The sequence below is a fragment of the Petaurus breviceps genome, unplaced genomic scaffold (genome assembly GCF_028583685.1).
Source record: "Petaurus breviceps papuanus isolate PSGF00001 unplaced genomic scaffold, PetGlider_PUasm1.0 37, whole genome shotgun sequence".
Lineage (NCBI taxonomy): Eukaryota > Metazoa > Chordata > Mammalia > Diprotodontia > Petauridae > Petaurus > Petaurus breviceps.
This window is the reverse complement of record NW_027186296.1, coordinates 5317254-5344220: the sequence shown is the minus strand read 5'-3', so window position 1 is coordinate 5344220 and position 26967 is coordinate 5317254. Positions and strand designations below refer to the sequence as shown.

The 26967-nt window shown below is 37.6% G+C and overlaps 1 protein-coding gene across 1 annotated transcript in view; it reads right to left on the bottom strand.

The window, feature by feature from the left end:
- The window catches only part of RYR3 (ryanodine receptor 3), a 777114-nt gene that overhangs the window by 206618 nt on the left and 543529 nt on the right, over positions 1–26967 (bottom strand). The window contains exons 39-43 of the mRNA XM_069097663.1: positions 15432–15705; positions 13321–13435; positions 10920–11049; positions 9058–9161; positions 4711–4846 (exon numbers count right to left, since the gene is read on the bottom strand). Coding sequence (XP_068953764.1) covers positions 4711–4846; positions 9058–9161; positions 10920–11049; positions 13321–13435; positions 15432–15705 — 759 coding nt within the window. The remainder of the gene's footprint in view (positions 1–4710; positions 4847–9057; positions 9162–10919; positions 11050–13320; positions 13436–15431; positions 15706–26967) is intronic.

The following is a 26967-nucleotide window of genomic DNA, read 5'->3' as shown; positions in this document are numbered from 1 at the left end:
CAGAGAAAATACAAACAGAAGTTACAAGCTGACAAAAAATATAGACAGAGAAAATAACACCATTCAACAGACAGGGCTTCTAGCTGTCTGACAATCACATACCTACAGTTAGTTACCAGAGAGAGAAGCACCAACATCTGAGTTTTCAAAGCTGGGGGGGGGTGGCAGGCCTCAACGGCTGCCCAGAGTCGCATCTGGCCAAATCATACGACTCTTCCCCTAAGTGGCCCCAAAGCAAAACCTCACCTTAGGGTATATATACCCTTCTCCAGGGTCAGAGAACATTACAACCCTCATGACCCGTTGCCTAATTACAAAGTAACAAGCCTCCCCTAAGCAAGCTTCTCCTGTTGGGTTCCACTCCACCCTTCAGCAAACTCCTTCCAGCACAGGCTCCATATGACCACATTCAGCTTATTAGGGGGCAGAGTATATTTTCAAATCAGGGAAGGTCCTCAACTTCCCTTAGGTTTATTAAGGGCCAGGGAAGATATTCAAATTCCCATTACCATTACAAATGGTCAGACAGCTAGAAGCCATGTCTGTTGGTCTCTTGAATTGTGTTATTTTCTCTGTCTATATTTTTTGTCTGCTTGTAATTTCTGTTTGTATTTTCTGAAGTTCAGGATGCTAACTTTTTCCCCCTGAACTAAGTGAATGATATATATAGCATACCCTGGGTATGCTAGGGTACTTGCTGATACAAAGAATAAAAAGCTTTCTAAGCTGCATTAGGTATTTCATTTATTTCAAGTAGTAATTACCCCAAACAAGATCCTCTATGACAAAATTATTCTAGGGAAAACAATGATGTCTTGGATCCTTGCAGAATTTTCCTTTACAGGAGTTCTATATACTTTTACACTTATTCATATGACTCTAAATAATTCCTTTCAACAAAAATTTTGAAAAAGCAACATTTTTTTTCTTTCCAAATCCTTATGAAGCAGTGAGGGGAAGACAATACAATTCTTATTTTACATATGGAAAAACTATGCTGCTTTTTTATCCTAACTATAGAAATACAAATCTAGATTGTAAAAGCATAGAGACTCAACTTCATACTGATTTTTTCCTCCTTTGCTGTAGACTTTGATGAAGAGGTGACCCTTATCCCAGCTGAGGTCAACTCTTCTATATGGATCCTCACTGCCATTTCCTTCTGCCTCCATAATCATACCCTCCAAAACTCTATTTTCATTCTCCCTACATACCAGTTTCTTCATTGCTGCCAACACACATGGTCAAGTCTTTCTCAGCTTGAAAAAAAACAACCAAACCAAAGTGCTCATGATATTCTGCCATGACTTTAAACGATTATCCTATAATCTGTTCTCCCTTTCACAGTCAAATTCCTAAAAAAAATTATCTACACTCAATGACTTGACTTCTCTTACTTGTTTCTCAGCCCTTTGCAATATGGACTCCAATGTCATCATTTACTTGTTAATAGTTCAACTTTGATAAGTTCCTTATGATTTCTTTTCCCTGTTTATCTTCTCATGCTTGTTTCTTGTATCTGAATGTCTGTTTTTTAAGGTATTATTTTCCTCAGTCAGGCTGTTGACTCTCATTTCATAATTTTCTTGCATTGTTCTCATTTCTCTTCCCAATTTTTCCTCCACTTCTCTTATCTGCTTCTTAAGGTCCTCTATGGCCTGTAACCAGCTTGTATTTTCCTTTGAAGATTTTGATGCAGGAGTTCTGACTTCACTGTTTTCCTCCTGTTCCATGCTTTGCTCCTTTTTGTCCCCCAAATAGGAGTGTAATATTGGAATCTTCTGTTTGCTTTGTTTCCTTTGCCTGCTCATTTTGCCACTCAATTACTTGACTTTTGTGCTTTTTGCCACAGTAGGACTCTGCCACCAGACAGGGGAGCTTTTGTCCCAAACGCTGGGGTTTTTTTTAGCTGTCAGAGGTATTAGATGGGTGCCCTCTCTGAGGTCTCCACATGCTCTGGCAAGGTGGACACACACCCCAGGACCTCCACCATAGACTGCAATCCAGATCCAAGCAGGTTAAAGCAAGAGTGATTACCCCACAGACTGGTGCTTGGTCCCCCTACACTCTGCAGGCCAGGAGCTAAAGCTACCACATGGCACTGGTTGGCTGTGCTGGCTTCTCAGCAGCTTCTTGCCCCAGGGGTAAAAGCCATACACTCCCACTTACTGGTCCCAAAGTCCAGACTGCACTGACCTCTCACTTTGTCCTTCACATCTATGTGTTGATAAATCTGGAAAAGGCCACAGCTGCTGCTGATCTGGAGTCCCTCTGGCTGGTGGCTAGTCAGGCCCGCCCTGGGGCTAAAGCCTCGGTCTGGGCTCAGCTCCCAGAGCACTGTGCTGGCCAATTCCTGATGGCCTGCTGGGCTGTCCTCAGTGGGAGGTTAGCTTCTCTGTGTCATTTTGTGGGTTCTGCAGCTCCAAAGTTTGTTTAGAGTCCCCTTTTTACATGGATTGGGGAATGTGGAAGGAGGAGCCGTGGGAAGGTTGTGCTTCTACTCTGCCATCTTGGCTCTGCCCCCTCATCATTTACTTGTGATTATTTTTTTTAAGTATATAAAACCACCAGGAATACTTTTTAAATAAAACATTTTTAAGAAGCATATATTAAATTCATTGTAGTATGATAAACACTACCCTATTTATCCTTTTTAAGTTCCTTCTGTTCTCTTCTATGTGTTTTTAAAATGTTTAGAAAATGTTTTATTAATCATCTTTTAACCTTTTTTGTCCCTCTATCTCTAATTCTTCCTAATTATTTCCCCCAATAAAAATAAAAGCCTTTCCTTGCACCAAACAAAACAGAATTCTAAAGGGATATTTGTCTTTTCTTTCATTATTAAAATATAAGCTCTTCTTAATCATCATTTAGCCCTTTCAAATTGCTTAAATGTTTCAAAAACATTTCTATGTTTCTTTTGTTGCCTATATTTGTGTTTCAAAAATTCTACCTATCTCCGGTCTTTTTATCAGGAACATTTTAAGATCCTCTATTCTTTTAAAAATACATTATCATCCCAATAGGATTATATTAAATTTCTAAGGTAAGTTATTCTTACCTGTAGTGAGGTGGTATGCTTTAATTATTTTTTTCCTATTAGAATATCATATTCAAGATTCTGTCTTATTTAAAATAATTGTAGCGTAGTTTTGTATGGTCTGGACATTAATTTCTTGGTACTTGAACTCTTTCTGGCTACTTTCAGTATTTTTTATTCCACCACCTGGGCACACTAGATTTGGCAATGACAATTTGAAATTTTTTTCAAGAAGTGAATGGTGGATTCTTTCTGTTTTCATTTTGCCATCTGGTTCCAATAACTTTGCATAGTTTTAAAGAAATACAGTATTGAGGTTTTTGTTTGTTCCTTATTTTTAGGGAGAGCAATGATTTTGAAATGAACTCTCTTTGACATATTTTGCAGGTCTAACTCTTGGTCTTCTGATTTTTTTCCCATTATTTCTTGCCTTACAGAATTATTGTATTCTACTCACTTCATTTCATTTTTTTTCAGGGAGTCAGCTATTTGAATACTTCCATCTCCCTCCCCCCCCCCCCAATTCAGCTAACATATTAAGCACTGTCCATGTGGATGACAAGGATATATTTGTGACTGACTTCATGACATGGGGGACAGGGAACAGAAGGGAATGAGCACTTATGTAGTACTATGTGCCAGGCACTGTGTTAGGCTCTTTTACAAATATTACCCCATTTGATCCTCACAATTATCCTGCCAGGTAGGTGCTGTTGTTATTGTCTCTATTTTTTGCAGTTGAGGAAAATGAGGCAAAAAGATTAAGCGATCTTTTTTGCCTATTTCCTTGGTTAAGGTTTTCTATCTTCTATTCTAAACTATTATTCTCTTTCCAATTTCCCACTCCACAACCCCAATCCAATTTCCATTCTAATTTTAATTTAAAAGAATCTTTTATTCCATCTATTCCAGCTATTACTGGAGTCTTTGAGATCAAGGCATTCTTTTCTCTGAGGTTCTACCTGTACCTGCTGCAGTGATTTCCTTCTTTTGGGATTTATGCTCTGAATTTCTTAATTTCTTCATTGTATTCAGTATTTTCTTCTGTTTGCTCATATGTCTCACCTCATTTTCTGGACTGGGAATTTGTGATGACTGTGTTCTGTCCTCTCCCACACTTAGTGGACAGACGTTGTTTGTTCCTGTCCTCTCTAACATCTTAAAGCTAGGGATACTACTGAAGTTCCACAGGGGTGTCTGACACTAGATCCTGACTTGTGCTTTAATCCCAGGTTTATGTCTCAGTATCCTGGTGGTACAACAGCATGCTGGCCTTTGTTTACCTTTTTTTAATATAATGTGTAATAAGGAGTATTTTTTATATTCTTAAGTATATACACTGTTTTCTCCAAGAGAGTATAAGCTCCTTGAGGGGAAGAAATATCTCCTCATTGGGGTTTTTTTTGGCCATTTAAAATTTTTTCACATTTGTTTTCTTTTTAATGTATAGAATAAAACAAGCATTTCTATAACACAGTATAATAAAAAGATGATTGCACATGAAACTACAAATCGGTTATGTACAACTTGCTATTCCTTTTAGATATGTAATAAAATTATCACATAAGTTTTTTTTCTTCCCTCCCCCCCCTTCCCTTTGTTTTTGAATGCCAATGTTTGGCTTGGCATAGTTATCTCTCAATATATACAATAAATACTGATTGACTCACTGTTCACAAAGACAGCAAACCGCAGGAAGGACAAGTAACGTTCCCCTTCAATAGGATTCCAACCAATGTCAGGATATCCCTTGGCCAAAAGCATAGGGCAGCTCTGTAGACCACAGCCTGCTAAGTACGTTACCACCTGCAAAGCATGATAGAATGGTAAATATATGTTTAGATGTATATTAGTTTCTAGGGAGTACTAAAATACAGGAACCTGAGAAATTTCTCCTTTCCATAGGTTAAGGAGGACCCAAGCATACTAGATATGAAATTCAATGTGCTTTAATCAAAATTACACAACTATTTTTGTTTCCAAGAAGAACTATTAATAATCAAGGAATAGATGCTTTCAGTTACCTTGCATCAAAATATAACTGAATATTCAGTTCTAACTGGGAAATATAATAGCTGTTTATTCTGTAATCATTTTCCAAGTCTCCCTCTGGTTCTAAGGAAGGAGGGAAGGTAAGAAGAAGGATTTTGTACAAAAATATACAGAAGCTCAATTACCTCTTAACGGCACCTAAAAGAGCTTGCCTGTCATAAAGACATTATTACAATTCTGAGTGAATTCTTTTTTGTGGGGGAAGGTACAAAATAAGAGACTTTACTGCAAGAACAACAAAAACATGGTATAACATCATAGGGAGGGCTTTTTAACTCCCCCTCCCAACTTTGTTTCTTGTCAAGATTCCCACTGAAAGGAGATGAAAAAGTCATCATAAAATTTGCTAGTTTTCTAGGCATTTTCCAGGCTTCTTCTGATCCCTTATCAACATCATGAAAAAATTAATAAAGTGTAAGCTAACTCTAGAGGCTACTAGTAAATGATCCAGTCACTCTTTCAAGTAGTCTCATACTAAATTGCTCTTATTTTCATCCTTATGATCAGTGTGTTCTTGTTCCTTGGAATGTCTTTCTGGGAAAACTTATAAGAGGACTATCATGAAATAGTTACTTAATTGACTAAAATCCACACAATCACAGAATTAATAAATGCCCATAGCTTAAAGTGACCATAAAATGATCCAATATCCTTATTTTAATAATGAGGAAATTGGGGCAGCACTGGCCCTGGAGTTAGGAGGACTTGAATTAAAATCTGGCCTTAGACACCTGATACTTACTAGCTATGTGACCCTGGGCAAGTCACTTAACTCTGATTACCTCACAAACAACAAAAACAACAACAACAATAATAATAAAATTGAGCCCAGGAAGATTAGGTGCCTTTCCTAAGGTCACAGAACAAGAATTAAGACAGAGTCTCGATTCAAAACTAAGTCTTTATACTCCAAATCCAAAACTTTTTACAAGGCTGATTCCTATTAGCATTTAAAAAGGGAGAGGGAAATAAGTCCTCTATGATAATTTGAAATACCACCTCTACTACCCACTATTAGGGTGCCAGGTAGTTTCTACAGGTACCAGCCACTGCTGATCCCATTCCAGGCTTTCATTTTCAACCCAGCCACTCTGCATTTTTCTTTAACATATTTGTTGAGTGGTTGTTTTCTTTAATGCTTGAAGAGAACCAAAATGATATCACTATTTTGGGGTCAAGGAGCAGTGTGTCTGACTGTGGCTGATCAAACCAACAGGAGCTTGGATGGCTCTACCACAGATTGGGCACAAACAGTCCATATGAACATACAAAATGGAGCTATCTCTAAATTTGTGCATCTCATGTTTTTTGAGCTACTGCAATTCTGCTTTGTCCATGAAGCAAAGAACCTTCTTTGATGTGGGCATGTGGGCATGCCATGCTGGGTGGTCCTTTGCCAGCATCTCCCAAGTCTCACAATCAATCCCAAAGTTCTTCAGAGACTTTGACATTGTCCTTAATCACTTCTTATGACCTCTGTGTGAGTACTTGTCTTGTGTGAGTTCTCTGTAAAATAGTATTTTAGGTAAACATATGTTTGGCATTCAAACAACATGGCCATCCTATCAGAGTTGTACCCTCTGCAACAGAGTATGAATGCATGGAATCCAGGTCGAGAAAGAATCTCTGTGTTTGGTACCTTATCTTACCAGGTGATTTTCAGAATCTTCCTAACACAATGGAAGCTGTTCAGTTTCCTGGCACGACACTGGTATACTGTACAGGTTTCACGAGCATATAGCAATGAAGTCAGTAAAACAGTTGTGTAGACTTTCAGTTTGGTAGGTAGCTTAATACTTCTTGTTTCCCACATTTTCCTTCAGAGCCTCCCAAACATTGAGCTTGCTCTGGCAATGCATGTGTCAACCTCACTTTCAATGTGTACATTTCTGGAAGGTATACTGCCAAGGTATGTGAACTTATTCATATCATTAAAAATTTCTCCATTAACCATAACGGATAGTTTCACATATGGATGGTGTGGTGCTAGCTAGTGGAAAATCTCTGGTTTCTTTGTGTTGTTAGGCCAAAATTAGTAAAAGTGACATAGAATTGGTTCATACTCTCTCTCTCTCTCTCTTTTTTTTTTTCTTTTTGGAGGGCAATCGGGGTTAAGTGACTTGCCCAAAATCACACGGCTAGTAAGTGTGTCAAACGTCTGAGGTCGGATTTGAACTCAGGTCCTCCTGACTCAAGGGCTGGTGCTCTATTCACTGTGCCACCTGGCTGTCCTTGCATCTCAGCCTCAGAGGCTGCACTAAGTACACAATCACCTACTAAGAAAAAGTATAGCACCAACTTTTTTCAAGTAAAATAATTTACCATCAGTGTGGTAGCTGACCTTGATGCCATTTTTTATCTCATTGAAGGCATCTGAAAACATTGCTAAAAGGCATGGGAGCAAGCACACAGCCCTGCTTCACTCTACTGGTCACTGGGAAAGTCAGCATCATCCATTATCCAGAATCCAGGCAAGAATGCTATAATGGAACTGTTCTGAATTATTGCTGAAGTGTGGAGATCCTGGGTTTTTAAACATATATCTTCCAAGAGGCTGCCTTGGTTCTGGCACATTATAAGAATTTTCTGATTTTTTTGACACAGTCATTTCAAAAACTAAATTGAAGGTTATGGGTAATATACTATATCTGTGATAAATACTTTTTTTTAAAGATTCATTGCTAACTGCTTTTTTTTCAGGTGAGAAGGGGAAATATGAATTGTTATCTCTCTACTAGCACTACTGGTGACCAGAAAAATCTAAATTATTGATTTCCTTTTAGATTTATGTACAGTAGAGTTTGACTAAGGTTAAATCTTTTGAGAATACAAACTGTGGAAAAGCACAGCTTGTATAGAATAAATAATATACATTGGTTGTAGGAACCTTCATAACAATCTGAGTCAAAATAGGTGATTTACCTCTCTAGATATAAGGTGTAGAGGACTTACCTTTCATATGTTACCCTTATTGCCCAAATTACTCTTTTCTTCCCACCAGAGAGCTTATATTTGTCACTTTAAAAGGGAGGAAGGCTGATCCATGGGTCAATTATTTTCTTAAGAGGAATTAATTTAATTCCTAGCCCCACCCTCCTAAAATACTACTCGATATGATCATCTCTGATGAAAGCTGGAAACTTAGTTTTAATAATTTATAGAAAAAAGTTCAGTTAACTGATGTCTTTAGTACACTAGCCAGATAGCTCATTTGATTAAAAGACAACATGGTACTAATGAAACTGAGGTCATTAGTTTAATCTTATAGCCAAAGACTAAATCTTTAACCCCAGTTAGCCATATAGTAAATGCTCCTGGGTTACAAGAGGAGAAAGGGGAAAGGATATTACTAAATCTCTGCAATGTTATTTACATCAGAGGAAAAATATCTTAAAACACATGAACATCAGTGCCACATTTCTATGCGTGTATAAATCACATTTATATAGGCATATGTTCTTCATATATTTATTCTGAATAAAAATATCTGCCTAACCTTCCCTATATTAGTCTACAAACTCTTTGGGAGCAAGTAATTTCTTATTGTTTCTTAGTTCACAGCTCACTGTTATTTACCTAAACAGGTATGCAATAAGTTCTTGCTCACTGGATTTATGTATACAAATACACAAATATTTATGAAATGTGCTCTTAGAAAAATATTACAGAGTCAGAATTACCATACCACTATTATTATATCATTACTATCATATTTTTCTTTTGAACTGCTTACATACCTTTCTCATATGTAAGCATATGTATGATATGTATGTCCTTTCAGATAGGCACTCTTTTTGCTTGACTTTTCATTCATTTGTGCATATTGAATATTTAATAAGTGCTTACTATGTGCTAAATGCTTATGATACAAAGACAAAAGTGAAAACATCTCCATGCTCAAGGATTTTAAGTTCTACTTTCCTTGCCTTTGCTGCATAAATCACATTACCATATAAGAGTGTTACCTTCTCAAGGTCTGGCTCCTCTAAACCCAGTGCCAATTCATTGTTGTCCATGACTGATGAAGCTGCCACATCAAGTGGGGTAGAACCCCTCATTGCTGGTGAGGCTGCAGAAAGACAGGAAAGAACAGAGAAAGAGAAGCAACACAACATCGTTCTAAAGGCTTCTGTAGGTGGAGGAGAGTAACAGCCATACTGGAATCTAGGTTAATGGTCTACTTCATACCAAGGGCAGTCATCCTCCATTTGTCTGAGAATGGCAATTTGTCTCAGAACAGCAATGTGAATAGGATTTTGGAGGCTGAAATAAGCCAAAATCGGGAGGTGAGGGGTTGACATTCTTCTCCTTTTCATCATCTTAAGCTGAATATGGGGGAAAGGTATGATTCAGTCACTGTAAATAAGAATGCTTCTACTGATATAGAGCCCCCATTGTTTAAAGCTCCCCCCAGCAGGGAATTTAATGGAAACTCCACTCAGTAACCACCATTATTGTCCCCATTTTTCAGATGCAGAAACTGAGAAATGGAAATGTCACTCTTGGTATAGTTGGAGAATAGTAGCAATCAAGTATCCAGTATCCTAACATATCATTTGACCTATAAGTCCCACTTAATTTTGGAGTGTTTGGAGTGTTGTTGCTTTCCATATTTAAAAATCTCCCAAAGTCTTTGGATTGTTTTGCTTTATTCTTAGGCTGAAGTAAATGAGAAAATAATTTCTGTCTCTAATAAATGATGTCAGATAAATTTCATGTTGCAAATTAGTACAGGATAGTGGTGTTTTAGGAAGAAAATGCTAAATTAATGCATTTGTTAAACAGTATATGTAGTCGTGTACATGTATATACAATTAATAAATTTTATTTCTATCATCTCATAGAAGTAACCCCTCAGAGATCATGCCAGTGGAGCATAAACTTTGGCAGGGCCCACTACACTGAAAAGGTTTCAAATGAAGGTCTTTAATAGACTATATGTCTGTCATTCAAGGGCCTTCACAGCTAAGTTTGGAGAAGCTCATTCAGCAGAAGTTATAATGATGAATGAACCACAGCAACTCATGAAGACAATCTATCAAGGTACTATTAGTGGGTTATCATCTCTGTTGGTAGGAGTCCCTACACTAATGAAATCATGCATCCTTGAAAGAATGAAGTATACAAAACAAATAAAACTATGCTATCATTTATATGTGAAAATTGTTTGAGATACTGTTTTCCAATAGAAGTGATGGATTTACTGAGGTCCAATCACATTCTCTATTACAGTGTGACTAATAACTAATAACATGTAGTTGTAAGCTGGTAGGATGGGGATAGAAATGTAGACCATAGAACAGAGAAAAGGCTATTTTGTCAACAGATTGAATGCTTCACACTGTCATTATTATCATCATGCTTTAATCAATTGAGTAGGACATGCCATACATGTACTGCTCTGACTGGACAACTCATAAAACATGTTTCATTAGTCTCAAGGGGGATGGGTTGAAATAGGAAGAATGTATCAATGCAGATCTATCTTTAATGCTAGAAAAATAATACATCACATCAGTAAAATCATGTTTGAATAGGAAGTAAAAAGTGCACATATGAATAGAAAAAGAAAGGATATAGTTATATTTTCTTTTAGATTATGAATAATCTTTCCTTTAAAAAGTACAAGAGGGGGGCGGCCTGGTGCAGTGAGTAAGAGTTCTGGCCTCGGAGTTGGGAGACCTGGGATTGGTTCCGGCCTCAGATATTTAGCACCCACACAAAATAACTGGCCATGTAATCTTAAGCAATTGCTTAAAAAAAAGTACAAGAGATATCATTACTTTATTACTTCTACAGTGAGACCCGAAGCTCTAATATTACATACCTAGGCCAACACTGCTATTTTCAAGTAGGTAGCTTAGATGCTCAAACATGGCTTTTTGATTTTGTCTGCTAATCCGGCAAAAATAGCAAAGGAATCGGCAACAGCTAGCAACCATCTTTGGAAAAGCAATCTGAAAAGTGAATCAGAGAAAGGAATTAATTAGTTATCTGCTAGAGGTTGTCACCAATCTGTTCATAAAATGTTGACCATAAATAATCTAAGAAATATCTCTTACAAGCAAAAAGTAGCTCAGAGATGTATCCCTATATTCTTATCTCTTCCCTTTGGTTTACATCCACCCCAGGGAGAATCAGGCAAGTTGTTTATTAAGATGAGGGCTATTAGTGCTGAGAGCTAAATATAGTTTTTTTTGAAGCATCTTCTCTTCAAAAAAAATCCAAATTCTTTCTCTAGCCCAGCTGCCCTCTTATTCCCCAGAGATGATGTGATATGGTATAACTGCAGTGTTTTTCCTAGCTAGAAATAAAGAATGGATTATTCTAAAGGAAGTTTTAGGGAAAGTAGGAGAAGAGGTGGTAAGTAATTGTGCTCATATTCAAGAACACAAGACATCAGAGCAAAGGTTGTGAAAATTAACAAGATATTCACTGAATACTATGACTTTTACTGACTCATGAGGTCTTTTCAATTATTCCAGGCAATAATAAAATATACCCTTCTGTTGATTAGTTATGGAACTTAAAATCTATATTATGAAATTCAGTAATTGACTATAACTGGTCTTATATTGTTTACTTTTGCTTCAGGAATATTATTAATCTTATATTTCCAAAGAGACTGACTTTGAGCACTTAAACTTTTAAATGTCATAAATTACACTCTTTTAACCAGGAGCTTCTATAAAGAGTAGATACTCAAATGTTTATTGATTGTGGGTTTCAAATCTGGGTTCCCTTTACTAGTTTTCCTCAAAGGGCTTTGGGAAGACCAGAATAGCTGACCTTTTAAATTAAGGATGAATTACTTCAAGAAGGAACAAGTTACTAACCCCCAGTCTGACACTGAGACAGACTCCTCCAGAGAACATTAAGGTATTTTCTAATGAGCTTACTAGAAAGATCAGACTTCTGACAGATGGAACAAGACTAGCTGAAATGGAGTACTAAGCTTAGCTTCTGCCTGGTTTTTAATTCCTCACTCCTTAGAGATTTTGTATAGGATACTACCAATTACTGGAAGCCTGGCACCTCTGAATGCTGGTCTTAGAAATTTGCTTGGCTGTCTGAATAGAGGCTGTCTGACCCTACTGAGAATTCAAGCTGAGCAGTAAAGTACAGAAATACCCTGTATACTCATTTCCTTCTACAAGAGAAACAGATTTCCTCGATAATAAATGCTCCTTCTAACTGCAGGACACTAACCAGGCAATGGGCCATAGAGTCTGATTTCATTAGAAATGCTAGACATATAGGGGATGTACACAATCCAGGGGGAATGGGACCTGGAATCATCAAGATCTCTTTTTAAACAGTCAAGAAACTAAACTAGGAGGAATTAGAGGTTGAGAAGAACCAGTCTACATTGGAGGAGAAGTAAACATTAGCAAGTTGATCTAGCACAGTGATGTGGCTAAGGAAGCTCTTTGGGTTTTCATAGTATTATTGGTCATGGATTCTCTAGACCCTTCAACATCTATGTCAGTGTTTTCTATATGGTATACATTCAGTAAATTTTTGCTGAGGTGGAACTGAATTAAATACTCAGGCTAGTAGCAATTGTACATGATTATACAATGAACTCTGCTTTATCCAGGCACCATTCAGTTCTCTACCTGGCCCTGATATACTCAAATTTTGTAAAGTGAGAATAACTGAGACAATAGCTAAAAGGCTGTCAGTTAAACTGGGGGTAGGAGAAAGAGGCAAGCAGCACCAGAGCACAATAATCTTGAGAACTGAAACTTTATCTCCCTTACTCTAAGACTAAATGGAAGCAACATACACAAGTAGAGAAGAGAACTGCTTTCTTGTTGGTTGCTTTGGATAATGCTGGCCCATTGCATGGTAGCAGTGATTTTTTTTTAAGCCAGTGAGTCTGTTCCTGATGGAGCAGTGCAGCTTTGGGGACCTGTTATTTCTGGGTATTTTCTCTGTGTGTATCTATGTTTATTTGTGTTGTGTGTCCTTAGGGAATCTTAGTATGCTAAGGAGGACAAGTTGCATACATTCAAATAACAATGAAAGTTTTGCAGTGATCAATCTGTATCACAACGTTCGTGGTAGCTGAGATCTTGACAACACCTTTTGAGACTTTCCCTATTCTCTCAGGGATGCTTTTGTCAGAGCTGTGGGAACTTGATATCACGTTAATTCTGGGGACACCCATTTCAATGTTCTCTATCATGAGACATATGATGATAAAACTTTCCTTGTTACAATACCTGAGATTTCTCTCCTCCAAGAACATTCACCATCACCTCCATTACAGTCTCATGCATGCCCAGGACTCTCATGAGGTTGGGATGCTGGTAAAACACTTTGTTATTCATTATATCCCTAGGATAAAGAGTAAAAAAGAGCTTTACTTTCTCTCTTTGCCTTTAATATTGCTGCATTATACTATACCAGGCATCTGTGTTCACTGAAAGACATATAGGTACAAAAGATTGTGAACCATTTCATTCTACTGAGCTACCTGGGATAGCAAAAGTACAACTCTGACTTTACAAATGAAACAGAGATTCACTAATGTAATTTGCTACAGGTCACATAGTAAGAGTCAGAATTGGAATCTGAGCTCATGTTCCCTGATTCCAAATTGTGTTCTTTTCATTATATCATGCTGCATTTTGTCACAATTTGACATTAAAAATCAAAATTCACAAAGGAGGAGGCATGGGTGAATAGCAACCCTTTAATCTTTGATTATTCATGAGACAGTAGCAAGCTGCTATTTCTCTTCCCTCCTACCCTCTTTTTTTAAAACAGAAGAATGATGATGACAGTGGTAAAACTGGTGAAGGCTGGTAGGAGACACTGCTCTGACAGGGGGAAGGGTGGCTTCTGGATTTTATCTCTGCTCTTAGTCATCTGCTACACATCAAGAGTTATCCTTGATCCCTATTCCAATGTCATGTCTGGCTAGGATATTATGGGGTTTTTTCCTAAGGATCCTCTGAGACCTTTCTGTAGATTCTGACCTGGGGTATAAGCTGCACCCAGAGCTATTAATGGAGTACAGTGAGCAAAGGCTTGGATTATGTTTTGACTCTGATTGTTCCATTAACTAGCTGTGTGAATGTGGGAAAATATTTTCATCTCTTACAACTTTATTTTCCTCAATTGTAAAATAAGGAGATGAGAGCATTTCTAAAGTCCTTTTCATTACTAATATTTTATTAATCTCTATGAAATACTGGGACTCAGGATTTTCTAGGTAGCTAGGTAGTAGACTAGATAGAGCACTGGGTTTGGAATCAGGAAGACACATCTTCATGAGTTCAAATCTGGCCTACCACATTTAGTGGTTGTGTGACCCTAGCAAGTCACTTAATCTTTTTTGCCTCATTTGCTCATCTGTAAAATTGGATGGATAAGGAAACAGCAAACCAGTTTAGAATCCTGGCCAAGAAAACACCAAATGGGGTCAGGAAGAATCAGACACAATTGAACAACAAACAATATTTGCTGCTGCTGGTGGAAGTGTCCTTGCCAAGAACTAAACCTGATGATTCAAAGCATATTTTTGGAAACACAGAGGGGTTACCTTAACTGACAAATTATCCAAATGAGTCAGTTTCTTAAAAGACTTCTCTCAATAATAAAAAAAATCTAAGTAGTAAAATCTCACCCTTCACTTTCTTTTTTAGAGTATTTCTCTACCTTCAAAATACTACTGATAGGTTCCAAAGGTTATTTTTATTCAAGTCAAACTTAATAATAATAACTAGAATTATGCAAAGGATTTTACATATGTTATTTCATGTAATTCTCAAAACAACCAGGTGAGGTAGGTGCTGTTATTATCCCCATTTTACAGATAAGAAAATGGAGGTAGACAGAGGTTAAGTGACTTGCCTAGGGAAACACAGCTAATGTCTGACATAGGACTGGAACTCAAGTGTTTTTTACTCCAAATCCAACACCACTGCATCACCTGCTTCTCTTTGCTTTGCTATGAGGTTTTCTTCTTCTTCTTCTTTTTGTTTCTTTTGGCAACATACCTGCACTAAGAGAATGTGAATCTTTCTGTGGTCATTGCTCTGTGGATCTCTTTACTTGAGTTACCACATATCCAATTATGTTGCATATACTCATTCCAAATGAAGATGGAAATAAGGAACTAATAATCCCTTTTGATGGTCTCAATAAAGAACATGCTGATATGACAACTGCAGATGGTGCACCCCAAATACGAATGGAATAAACTCCTCTCTATCCATTTATAACACCCTTGAATAGGAATTGAATCAAGCCCCTCGTAGGCAATTACACATTACTGCCCCAAAATATTCTTTAGGAATATCAAAATATTTATCTTGGAGTTACCTACCCCAGTCCATTAATCATAAGCAACTCTTCTTCCTTCCCCATCCTTACACTGAGGAGGGAGCGAATCTGGCCCAAGGCAGCTAGTAGGTTGATAGTATCCTCTATGGAAGCATGGCTAATTGTATAAGTCTTCCTCATGGCTTGCAGAAGCTCTCCAATGCTGTCATACTGCCGACGGAGAAGATTGAACATTATCCGAACAAGCTCTGGGTCTTGGATTTGATCTTCCTGAGCCCAGCACACCATAGTCTGAGAGATAAGTTCCTTCAGGGTTGCTGAAAAAGCAATAAGAATTGACACAGTGATTGTGTAAGTTCAGAATAAGCTTGTCATCTGCTTCTTTCAGAGTAAATTACAATACATATCACTGGTTAGCTATAGTCACTTTCAAGTTCCATTTTATAAGTAAAATAACAGAGCCACAGAGAATGAGAGGCTTAAGGATACAGTTAAGCACCAAGGAGATTAATAATCATTAATACAAAATAGTAAATAAAATTGTTTCTAATCAATCCCCCAAAATTTATTAAACATCTACTATGTGCTAGGCATTAGGTTAGACAAGTAGGACACAAAGATGAAACAGTCCCTGCTTTCTAGTAATTTAGATTGTACAAACATATAAGTATGTGTGTGTGAGAGAAAGAGAGAGGGAGAGAGAGAGAGGGAGAGAGAAGAAAGGGTTAATATAGGGGGTGGTACTTGAGCTCCACTTTGAAAGTGATTCTAAGAGGTAGAGGTGAGGTAAGAAGGCATTGTTGGACTGGAGGATAGCTTGTGCAAAGGCAATGAGATGAGATATGGAATGTCATCTGGAAAAAGAGTAAGAAGGCAGCTGTGAATGGACTGAAAAGTGTATAAAGGGGAATAATGTGTAACATGCCTGGAATGGTAGATTGGACTTAGGTTGTGAATGTTTTTAAAAGGTAGAAGTATACTGTTAGATTCTAGAGGCAATGGTGAACCATTGGAGCTCACTAAGTAGGGGAATAATATGTTCAGACTTATGATTTAGGAATATTACTCTGACAGTGATGTGGAAGATGAATTGGAGAAGGTTCTATCTTATCTTGGATGGTGTCATTGGAGAGAAAGGGTCAGACATGAGAATTGTGGAGCTAACAATGGTATGTATAGGTATATGTAGAGTGAGGGAAAAGTAATGAGTCAAAGGTAATTCCATAATTATAAATTTAGGTTAAAGATTTTAGTGCCTTCAAAAGAAATGGGGAAGTTCAAAAGAAGGACTGGTTTTGGAGGAAAGATTATAGGTTCTATCTTAGATATGTTAAACTGTAGAATATGTTAACTGTAGAAGGTTTAGTTTGAAATAGCCAATAAGCAGTTAGAGATGTGAGTGTGGAGCTCAGGAAAGAGACCAGGGATGAATATATGTATATGAGTGTATGTGTGTGTTTATGTATGTGTGTGTGTATACACACACACACACACACACACTCCTCTCTCAGTGACTTCATCAGTTCTCACTGGTTTTGTTATCATTTCTACCCAGATAACTCTGAGATTTATAAATATCTATATGTGCACATGTATCTAACAGAAGTGTGAGCTCATCAATTTGAAGTTCCTTCTAATGGTACAGATCATAAGTTATCGATGCTGGCTCAACCTGTACAACTCTTATCCCTGTCCTGTTCTAAGTTTGCTGCAGCAGGTCCCTGAAGTACTAGTAGGCTTCTGTCCTTTCTTCTGACTTTGTAAGGGTCTTCTACTCTGGCCATTTGACCAGATCATCTTCTCTTCCTATCATACAAATTATAACATTCTAATCTCCTGACCTTTAGAGTATCTCATTGGTTATATGTTGCAGCATGTTAAGTTTTGATTGGCACACTAAGGTCAGATGGCACAATAAGGTCACACTAAGCTCCACTAAAAGACAAGCCAATGGGCAGGATCAGGGCACTGGATCCTTGGAATGATGGAAGAAAGGAAGAGGGAGAGAAGAAAGTTATAAGGGTAAATGGAAGGAACCCCAAAACAAACATTTTCATTATTTTGCCTAAACATTCCAATGAAATAAAGAAGAGGCTGAACTTTTTAATTTAAATTCATGGTCACAGCACACAGAGTGAGAAAGGTGACTTCATTAAAATCATACATTGAATAGCAACAAAGCTAGGAATGAGTACAGATCTAGGGTATCTGTATTATGTGCTCTATCTAATGGCCTATTTTTTTACATAAAGATACTATATGTGGTAGATGTCTGCTCTAGATAAGTTTTAGCTCATAACAAGAACATAAAAATAGAACTCTACCAGAGCTCTGAAAGACATTTAGATGCAAAAGGATTAATTTAATCTCCTGCAGTGAATAGTAATATGGTAAGGTGTTTTATGATTCAGATTAAGGACGGGAGCTGACAGACTAGCAAAAGTACAACCAAATTAAAGGAAAACAGTTAAAGAAAGGATTGCCATAAAAATCATACAACCACCCAAGCATGGTTGAATAAGAGGAAGGAGGGATTACTGACTAGACGTCTATCAAGCTTGATAATATCTGAGCTTTCTGGGAAGTTATTAAGGGACTAGATGTATTCTTTTCTGGGAGACTGTTCCCAAAGAGTCAAATATAACAGGGTCCTGCTTCAAAGCCAAAACATTGGATAAAGCAAGTTCTTTTTCAATTCAAAAGAACAATAATAAATGATCTGTGGTCTCTTCCAAAAGTGAGGGGGAGGCTGAAAATAGAAACTTTGTATGCCATAAGAATTATGTTTAGTTGCAAAGGTTATACATTTTTCTTTTGAAGCCTATACTATGACCTGAAAAGAAAATTGCAGCTTTCAAATAAGGTATCTAAATGCATGGCAGTGGTGACTCATTACAGGCCTACATACTAAAAGGAATGGTTGAACTAGATCATCTCAAACTTCTCTAGCCACTGTCATAGAATGCCTAGGTACTGTGAAAAGGTGAGCAGTCATATAGAACCTAAGTTCACATCCCTACTGTGTCATTGTGTGTACATTAGAAAGTTCTTGCTTTACTTGAGCCTCAATTTCCTTATCTGCAAAATGGGGGCAACAATAGTTGTACTGCTTCTGTCACAGAGTTATGAGGAAGGCATGTTACAAATTGCAAAATGATACATAGATATGAACTATTATTATTTTGTCTCAAAGGCTATACTATAAAGTTTCTTATAATATGACAACTCTGTCCTCAAGAGGTTTGGCTAGCAGAGAACAAGTTTTGGTAGACTGAATTAAAAGCTAAAAAAGTGTAGGACTAGTGATGAACTGTACTGTCAAAAAACCAATTTATTAAGTTTGGAGAGGCTCCTAACATAAAGGCTGGTGACTAGTGATTACTGTTCTTTTGGCAACAACAATTTATGAAACTGTTTACTAAGATGTAATGGGAATGGGAATTTGAAGATCTTCTCTGCCCCCTAAGAGACCATTGGGAGAAAGCACACCTCGACAGTCAGAATGATTACCCCAAATCTGCAAATTGGAAAACAGCAAACACATAAGATCCCAAATATTGAGTATTGGACTGTGAGGCAAGATGTCTCCCGGCACCATATCCAGGAACACCTGGTTCAGCAGGATATGATTTACATTGTTTAGAAGACTTTTGGTTGGATAGAAAAGAAATAAGAAACATCTCTACTGGGATATGTATGAGAATCCCTAAAAATCATTTTGGATGGATATTACCTAAATCAGGTTTAGCAGCTTGATGTATACATGTATTGGCTGGAGTAATAGATTCTAATCATCAAGGAGAAATTATTTTAACATTGCAAAATTTAGGTGAAGAATCCATACAGTTTTGTAAAAATGATAGAATAGTTGAAGTGATTATTATTCCTTGTGAAACAATACCACTAGTGAAAACTGACCCTCCTTCTGAAATGACTATCAGAGGAAGTAAAGAATTTGGTTTTACTAATAGAAAAAAATTGGGAGCTAAAGTATGGGTAAAGTGGAAACCAGATGATGTTCCAAAGGCAACAGAGTTTATAACACATAGGAAAGACAATACTGTAGCTGTTGTTTATTCAGGAGAAGATGAGTGTCAACTTGTACCTTTAACTGATGTATTCTACAGTGAATGAGGTTATGATAGTGAGTCCATGAACTCCAGAAGCAGTTGACCCTTTTTTACTTTTTGTCTGTTCAACTTGTTTGTGAGATTTGTTTTCTGCAGGCTTGGTACCCTCCACCTGCAGATCCCTGATTGCTTAAGCAGATACCATCCCCTGTCCATGACTGTGATGTGCCACTTCTGGACCTGGCATTGACCAAGCTCCAGATGACAGCTAAAGAACTGAACTCTCGAATGAGACCTCTTGGGGGCAGAGACAGCTCTACATCCAATTTCAGCTTGAAGTAGCTTTGGAGAAGATATCCTTAACCCTTACCCCAAGATTTTGAGCCCCATTTGTTCAAGGGGGGAAGGATGGGGTACTTGTTCCCAAGCCCCCACCCTCAGCTATTGTTTTATATGCAAAGTTTTTCTATTATTCCTGTTATATTGTTGCAAATTTCTGTTGACACGAGTTTTTCCACCAGTTATCCCTGAACTCCCATTTATTGTTAAGGTATTTTTCTGTGTAAAGGACATGAAAGCTCTTGGGGCTGAATGTAATGGGAATGGGAATTTGAAAATCTTCCCTGCCCCTTAATAGACCTAGGGGGGAGTTTGAAGATCTTCCCTGCTGTGAAGATAAACTCTTCCCCCTGATGGGCTGAATGTAATCACATGGAGCCCATGGTGGGAGGAATTTGCTGAAAAGAAGCAGAGCCTACAAGAAGCTGGTTGAGAGCTAGCCTGACAGTTGGAGACAGTTGGGGACAGAGGTGATTAGGCAAGGAGAGAAAGAGTTTTGTGAGTAAATATTGATCTTTTTTGTGGGAAGGCTAAAGGATGGCATGACTCTCAGCATTATTATGGCTTCTGAATATTTTTGGTACTATGATGGAATTGGTTTACTGATTTTGGGATTGTTTTCTGGTATCTAAATAAATCCTTAAGCTTTATCCTCTATCTGGAGAGTCTGGCATATTTTGTGATCGAACATCAGGCAGTACTTATAGTCACAGTCTTTATCATGATTGTGGGCACTGTAAACATTGCATTGGCACTGCAGATGCTTATTAGGACTATTATCATAATCTACCATTTGATAAAAGCCAGATATTCCAACCTCTGGGATAAGAACTCACTATTTGATAAAAGCTGCTGGGAAAACTGGAAGATACTATGGCAGAAAGTAGGCATAGATCAATATTTCATACCCTATACCAAGATCAGGTTGAAAAGGGTACATCATTTAGACATAAAGGGTGACACCATAAACAGATTAGGAGAGCAAGGAATAGTTTACCTATCAGATTTATGGAGAAGAGAATTTATGACCAAACAAGAAATGAAGAACATTATGAAATGCAAAATGTATAATTTTGATTATGTTAAATTAAGAAGCTTTTGCACAAACAAAATCAATGTAGCCAAGATAAGAGGGAAAGCAGAAAGCTGGGAAACAATTTTTATAGCTGATGTTTCTAATAAAGGCCTTGCTTCTCAAACATACAGAGAATTGAATCAAATTTATTAAGAATGCAAGTCACTGCCCAACCGATAAATGGTCAAAGGATGTAAACAGGCAATCTTCAGATAGAGAAATTAAAGCTATCTATATATAGTCCTATGGAAAAAAATGCTCTAACTCACTATTGATTAGAAAAATGAAAATTAAAACAACTCTGAGGTACCACTTCACACACCAATCAGATTAACTAATATGTCATGATGGAAAATGCTATCAACATCCAGAGAAAGAACTATGGAGTCTGAATGCAGATAAAAGCATACATACTATTTTCATTTTTTTTGTTTTGTTTTTTTCTTTTTTGTGACTTTTCCCTTTTGTTCTGATTCTTCTTTCACAACATGATTAATGTGGAAACATGTTTAACATGATTGTACATGTATAACCTATATCAAATTGCTTGCTCTCTTGGGAAGGGGTGGGGCAGAAAGGAGGGAGAAAAATCTGGAACTCAAAATCTTACAAAAATGAATGTTTAAGACTATCTTCACATGTAATCAGAAAAAATAAAATACTATTAAGTGCAAAAAAAGATACTTATTAGTATACTAAGAAATTAAATCAGTGACAGGACTACCCACACTGATGAATTCATGACTAATTTGAAATAATGCAATAGCTTCACAAGGAGTATTATACTTTATGATATTCAGTGGCTCTCTATTAACTTTATGATGACATAATAACAGGCTATAAAAGGTGGCTCTTGAGTTGACTCTAAAAGGAAGTGAGAAACTCTATGAAGTATAGGTAAAGAGGGAGGGCATTCCAGAAATGAGGAATAGTCAGAATATAAATCCCCCCCCCCCACAACAGAACATAAATTTTATGAGGGTAGGGGCTATCAGAAACTTCTACTTTTATATCACCAAAGGCCTACCACATAGTCCTGCTTCATAAATGTTTGGCAAATTGAACTGAATTAAATAAGGAGACTATCTTTCTCTCTTCTAGAGAAATCTATCAGGAAACTTAGAATCAGGAGGAAGGAAGGTAAATATTACTGTCCTTGTTAACTTAGTCCTTACTACCTCTACTACTTCAAGGGCCTATAGGACCTGCCACTGGAAAACCCGGACAACACCCAGACCTGCTTCAGCTGCCTCAGCCTGATTAAGTCATGGCTGCCACTGGGCTGAGCCCAGGAGCTACAGACTACACTCTTCTAGGTGCACAGTGGCAGCAGTACTGTACTCACGTGTATGAAACTCTTGATGTGTTTCCCCTTCTGACTAGCTCTGACTTTCTGGAATTCTGCATCATGCTTCATTCATGTTTTTTTACCCTGAAACTTCTTTGAATATCTGGAGCCTCTTTACCCTACAACATCAATTCCCCCAAAACAATTTTTTCACCCTTGGACTTCTATCTATCATGCTGGCCCCCATTTCCCATTGGTGAGCTCCTCCTGGAGCCTCCATGTGGGGAAGTGAACCAGCCCAACCAACCCTTCATTTTCCTCTTCATTTTGGTTCTTTCTGGATTTTGATACCATGGCCCCCTTGGAAACCTCCCTCACTCCCCTCCCTTTTTAAGTTCCCTTATATGGATCATTTTCCCTCATCAGAATACGAGGTCTTTAAAGTGGGGACAGACTTTCTTCTTCCTTGTATTTGTATCTCCTGGGCTTAGCATAGTGCCTGGCATATAGTAATATTTAATAAATGCCTATTGCTTTGCCTTGTCTTTCTCCCAGTCCTGGCTGTTTTCTTTGTGGTGGTTACCTCTGTCTAGGTTTCTGTCTCTCAGGTATATATGACTTCTAACAGTTTAGAGTTCTGAAGCTCCAACACTCAGTCTTCTACTGCTCCCATTATGAGTTGAATTCTTCAAGAAGATCTCCTGGATTAACTAAACTGACTACCACGAGATATGACCTATTATTCTTCATTCTAGTATTACTATTATTTCCTGATTCATATAAGAGACTGTTCACACCTCATAAGAGGGGCTTTTACAACTAGTTTAATTCTGGGGCTTTTCAATGATCAAGTCCTAGGCTTTTATTTTTCTTATTTAAGATTGTATTTTTTTCTCCAATTACATGTAAAAACAATTTTAACATTTAAAAAAAATTTTGAGTTCCAAATTATCTACCTGCCCCCATACCACCTTGTTGAGAAAGCAGTTTGACATAGGTTATACATGTATAGTCATGTAAAACACATTTCCATATACAAGTCATTCTGCAAAAGAAAACATAGACAAAAAAACCCTAAGGAAACTAAAGGAAGGAAAGAAAAAGTATCTTTGACCTGCATTCAGGTTCTACCAGCCCTTTCTCTGGAGATGGACAGCAAGCACCTTTCATCATAAGTCCAACAGAATTGTCTTGGGTCATTGTATTGCTAAGAATAGCTAAACTATTTATAGTAGATCGTCATACAGTATTGCTGTTACTGTGTACCATGGTCTCCTGGTTCTGCTTATTTCACTCTGAATCAATTCATTTAAGTCTTTCCAGATTTTTCTGAGAGCATCTTGCAGGTTTTTCTGAGAGCATGCTGCTCATCATTTCTGCAAGCAACAACAGTATTCCATCACAATCATACACAGAAACTTGTTCAGCTATTTCCCAATTAATGGACATCCCCTCAATTTCCTTTTAAAAATTTCTTCTTTTTAAAATAATTTACTTATTTTTTATTTTTCCCACATAAAAGTATTTTTCTAATTACACATGACAGTTTTCACCATTCATTTTTATAAGATTTTGAGTTCCAATCTTTTTCTCCCTCTCTCCCCTTGTCCCTCCCCATCCACTCGATTTCCAATCCCTTACCACAATTAAAATAGTTGCTGTAAATATTTTTTGTATATATAGGTCATTTTTACTTTTTTTTTTAAAAATCTCTTTGGAATACAGACCCAGTAGTGGTATTGCTTAATCAAAGGATATACATGGTTTTATAGACCTTTGGCTATAGTTTCAAATTGCTCTCCAGAATGGTTGAATCAATACACAACTTCACTAACAGTGCATTAGTGTTTTAGTTTTCTTTCTTTTTTTTTTTTTTTTGCTTTTTGGAGTGTAATTGGGGTTAAGTAACTTGCCCAAGGTTACACGGCTAGTTTTTAGTGTGGCTGTTAAGTGTCTGAGGCCAGAACCGAACTCGGGTCCTCCCAACTCCGGGGCCAGCACTTTACTTACTGTGCCACCTAGCCGCCCCCGTTTTAGTTTTCAATATCCCCTCCAACATTTGCTGTTTTTCCTTTTCTGCCATATTAAACAATCTGAGAGGTATGAGGTGGTAGCTCAGAGTTGTTTTAATTTACATTTCTCTAATCAACAGTGATTTAGAGCATTTTTTTCCATATGACTATAGATATCTTTGATTACTATGAAAACTGCCCATTCATACCTTTGACCATTTATAAACTGAGTAATGGCTTTTATTTCTATAAATTTGACTCAGTTTTCTATATGTTTGAGAAAGGAAGTCTATCAGAGAAAATTATTATAAAAGTGTGTTTTTCATAGTAAGGATTACCAACTATGTATTTCCCTCCATCCTATTTTCCTTTTATTTACCCTACTCTTTCTTTCTCCTTTTACCTTTTCCATTCTCCAAAGTGTTTTGCTTCTGACTTTTACCTCCTCCAAAGTGCCCTCCCTTCTATCAACTCTGCCTCCCCTCCCCCAGCTTCTCTTTTCCCCTTCTCCTCCTACTTTCCTGTATGGTAGGATAGATTTGTATACCCAAATGAGTGTGTGTGTGTGTGTGTGTGTGTGTATACATATATATATAATTCCCTCTGTGAGCCAATTCTGATGAGAGTAAGGTTTACATGTTCCCCTCCCTTCTTCCCCATTTCCCCCTCTATTTTAAAATCTCTTTCAGGCCTCTTTTATGTCAGACATTTTATCCTATTCTAATCTATAATTATTAATAGGCATTTATCCTATTCAAAGTAATCAAAGATATCTATAATCATGAAAAAATGCTCTAAATCACTGTTGATTAGAGAAATGTAAATTAAAACAACTCTGAGATACTACCTCATACCTCTCAGATTATTTAATATGGCAGAAAAAGAAAACACCAAATGTTGGAGGGGATATTGAAAACTAAAACACTAATGCACTGTTAGTAAAGTTGTATATTGATTCAACCATTCTGGAGAGCAATTTGAAACTATAGCCAAAGGTCTATGAAACCATGTATATCCTTTGATTAAGCAATACCACTACTGGGTCTGTATTCCAAAGTCCCTTTCCCCTTTTCCCAATACATTCTTCTTTCTCATCCCTTAATTTTATTTTTTAATTCATTTTAATTATTTTTTTGCTTTTTGGAGGGCAATTGGGGTTGTGACTTGCCCAAGGTCACATGGCTAGTTTTTGTGTTAAGTGTCTGAATCCGGATTTGAACTTAGGTCCTCCTGTCTCCAGGGCTGGTGCTCTATTCACTGCACCACCTAGTCACCCCTTAATTTAATTTTTTTTAAAGCAATTGGGGTTAAGTAACTTGCTCAAGGCTACACGGCCAGTTATTTCTGGGTGTGGTGCTGAGTATCTGAGCCCAGATTTGATCCAGGTCATCCCGACACTGGAGCCAGTGCTCTTACTCGCTGAGCCACCTGGCCGCCCCTAAGTAACTTGCTCAAGGTTACATGGCCAGGTGTTTCTGGGTGGGTGCTAAGTGTCTGAGCCTGGGATTCGATCTCCAGGTTGTCCTGACACTGGAGCCAGTGCCCTTACTCGCTGTGCTACCTGGCCGCCCCTTAATTTAATTTTTTAAGATAATCATCCATCACATTCAACTCACATGTCTGCTTTCTGTCTGTGTACTCCTTCAAACTGCCTGAATAATAAGTTTTGGGGAGTTATAAAAATCCTCTCCCCACGTAGGAATATAAGTAGTTTAACCTTATTGAATCCCTCATGATTTCTTTTTCCTGTTTACCTTTTTAATGCTTCTTTTGTGTCTTGTATTTGAAAGTCAATTTTCTTTTAAAGTGTTCAACCCCATTATGATCTGTAGGCTGAGAGATCTGGAAACTGCCACTGCTGCCACTGACTCAGTGGCCTGAGGCTTGATCCTGGTTTGCTGGGCACAGGTCTGTGCTGGAGGGGCCTGGGTTGGACTGTGTTCCACTATCACCCAATGCAACAAACCTTTCCTACTGACCTTCTAAGTTGTCTTGGGCTGAAAAATTGTTTCCTTCTGTCTTTTTGTGTGCTCTGCCACTCTAGAATTTGTTTAGAGTCGTTATTTAAAGGTTTTTGGAGGGGTCCGAGGGAGATCTCAGGTATTTCCTCTGCCATTAGGGACCACTTTTTTACATTTCTTTTTTTTTTAAACATTTTACAAAAGGATATTTACTTACATAGCAAGAGAAGGATATTCAACAAGAATAGGCACTGAGGATCCCTCAAACTGATTCAGCTGAGCAAAGCTTCTTTAACAGAGGTGCTCATTGTTTTCCACTAGCATCACAGAACAGTGGTTTCAAACTCAGATAGAAATGGGGGCTCCTAAGCCACACTTAAGGATCACTGTTGGTGATGCTAACTTAGAAAACCATATACTAAAATTACCTATTTCATAGCATTTTATTTATCTTGTTAAATATTTCTCACTTACATATTAATCTAGTTCTGGGTCTTGCTCAGAAGTGCTGTGGGTCACATGTGTCCCAGGCAGCACATTGAATACACCTTCCTCTAGCAGAGAGCCCCTGGAACTCCTTGTAGCTGTTTCTTAGTCAGGCAACCAAGAAGTGATGTCAGCAAGCCTGTATTTTCAGGTCCTCAGACCAATAAAGTCTCAAGGATGGTCTTCATATCCCCTTTTAAAAAATTAAATTTAATTTTTTAATCAGCAAAAATCTGCCTTCTTTTTCTCCCACCCTCTTTCTCCCACTAGTGAGAATGAGAAACAAAACCTGTTACAAACATGTATTGCCAAACAAGTCGATTTTTGCATTGACCATGCCCTATCTAT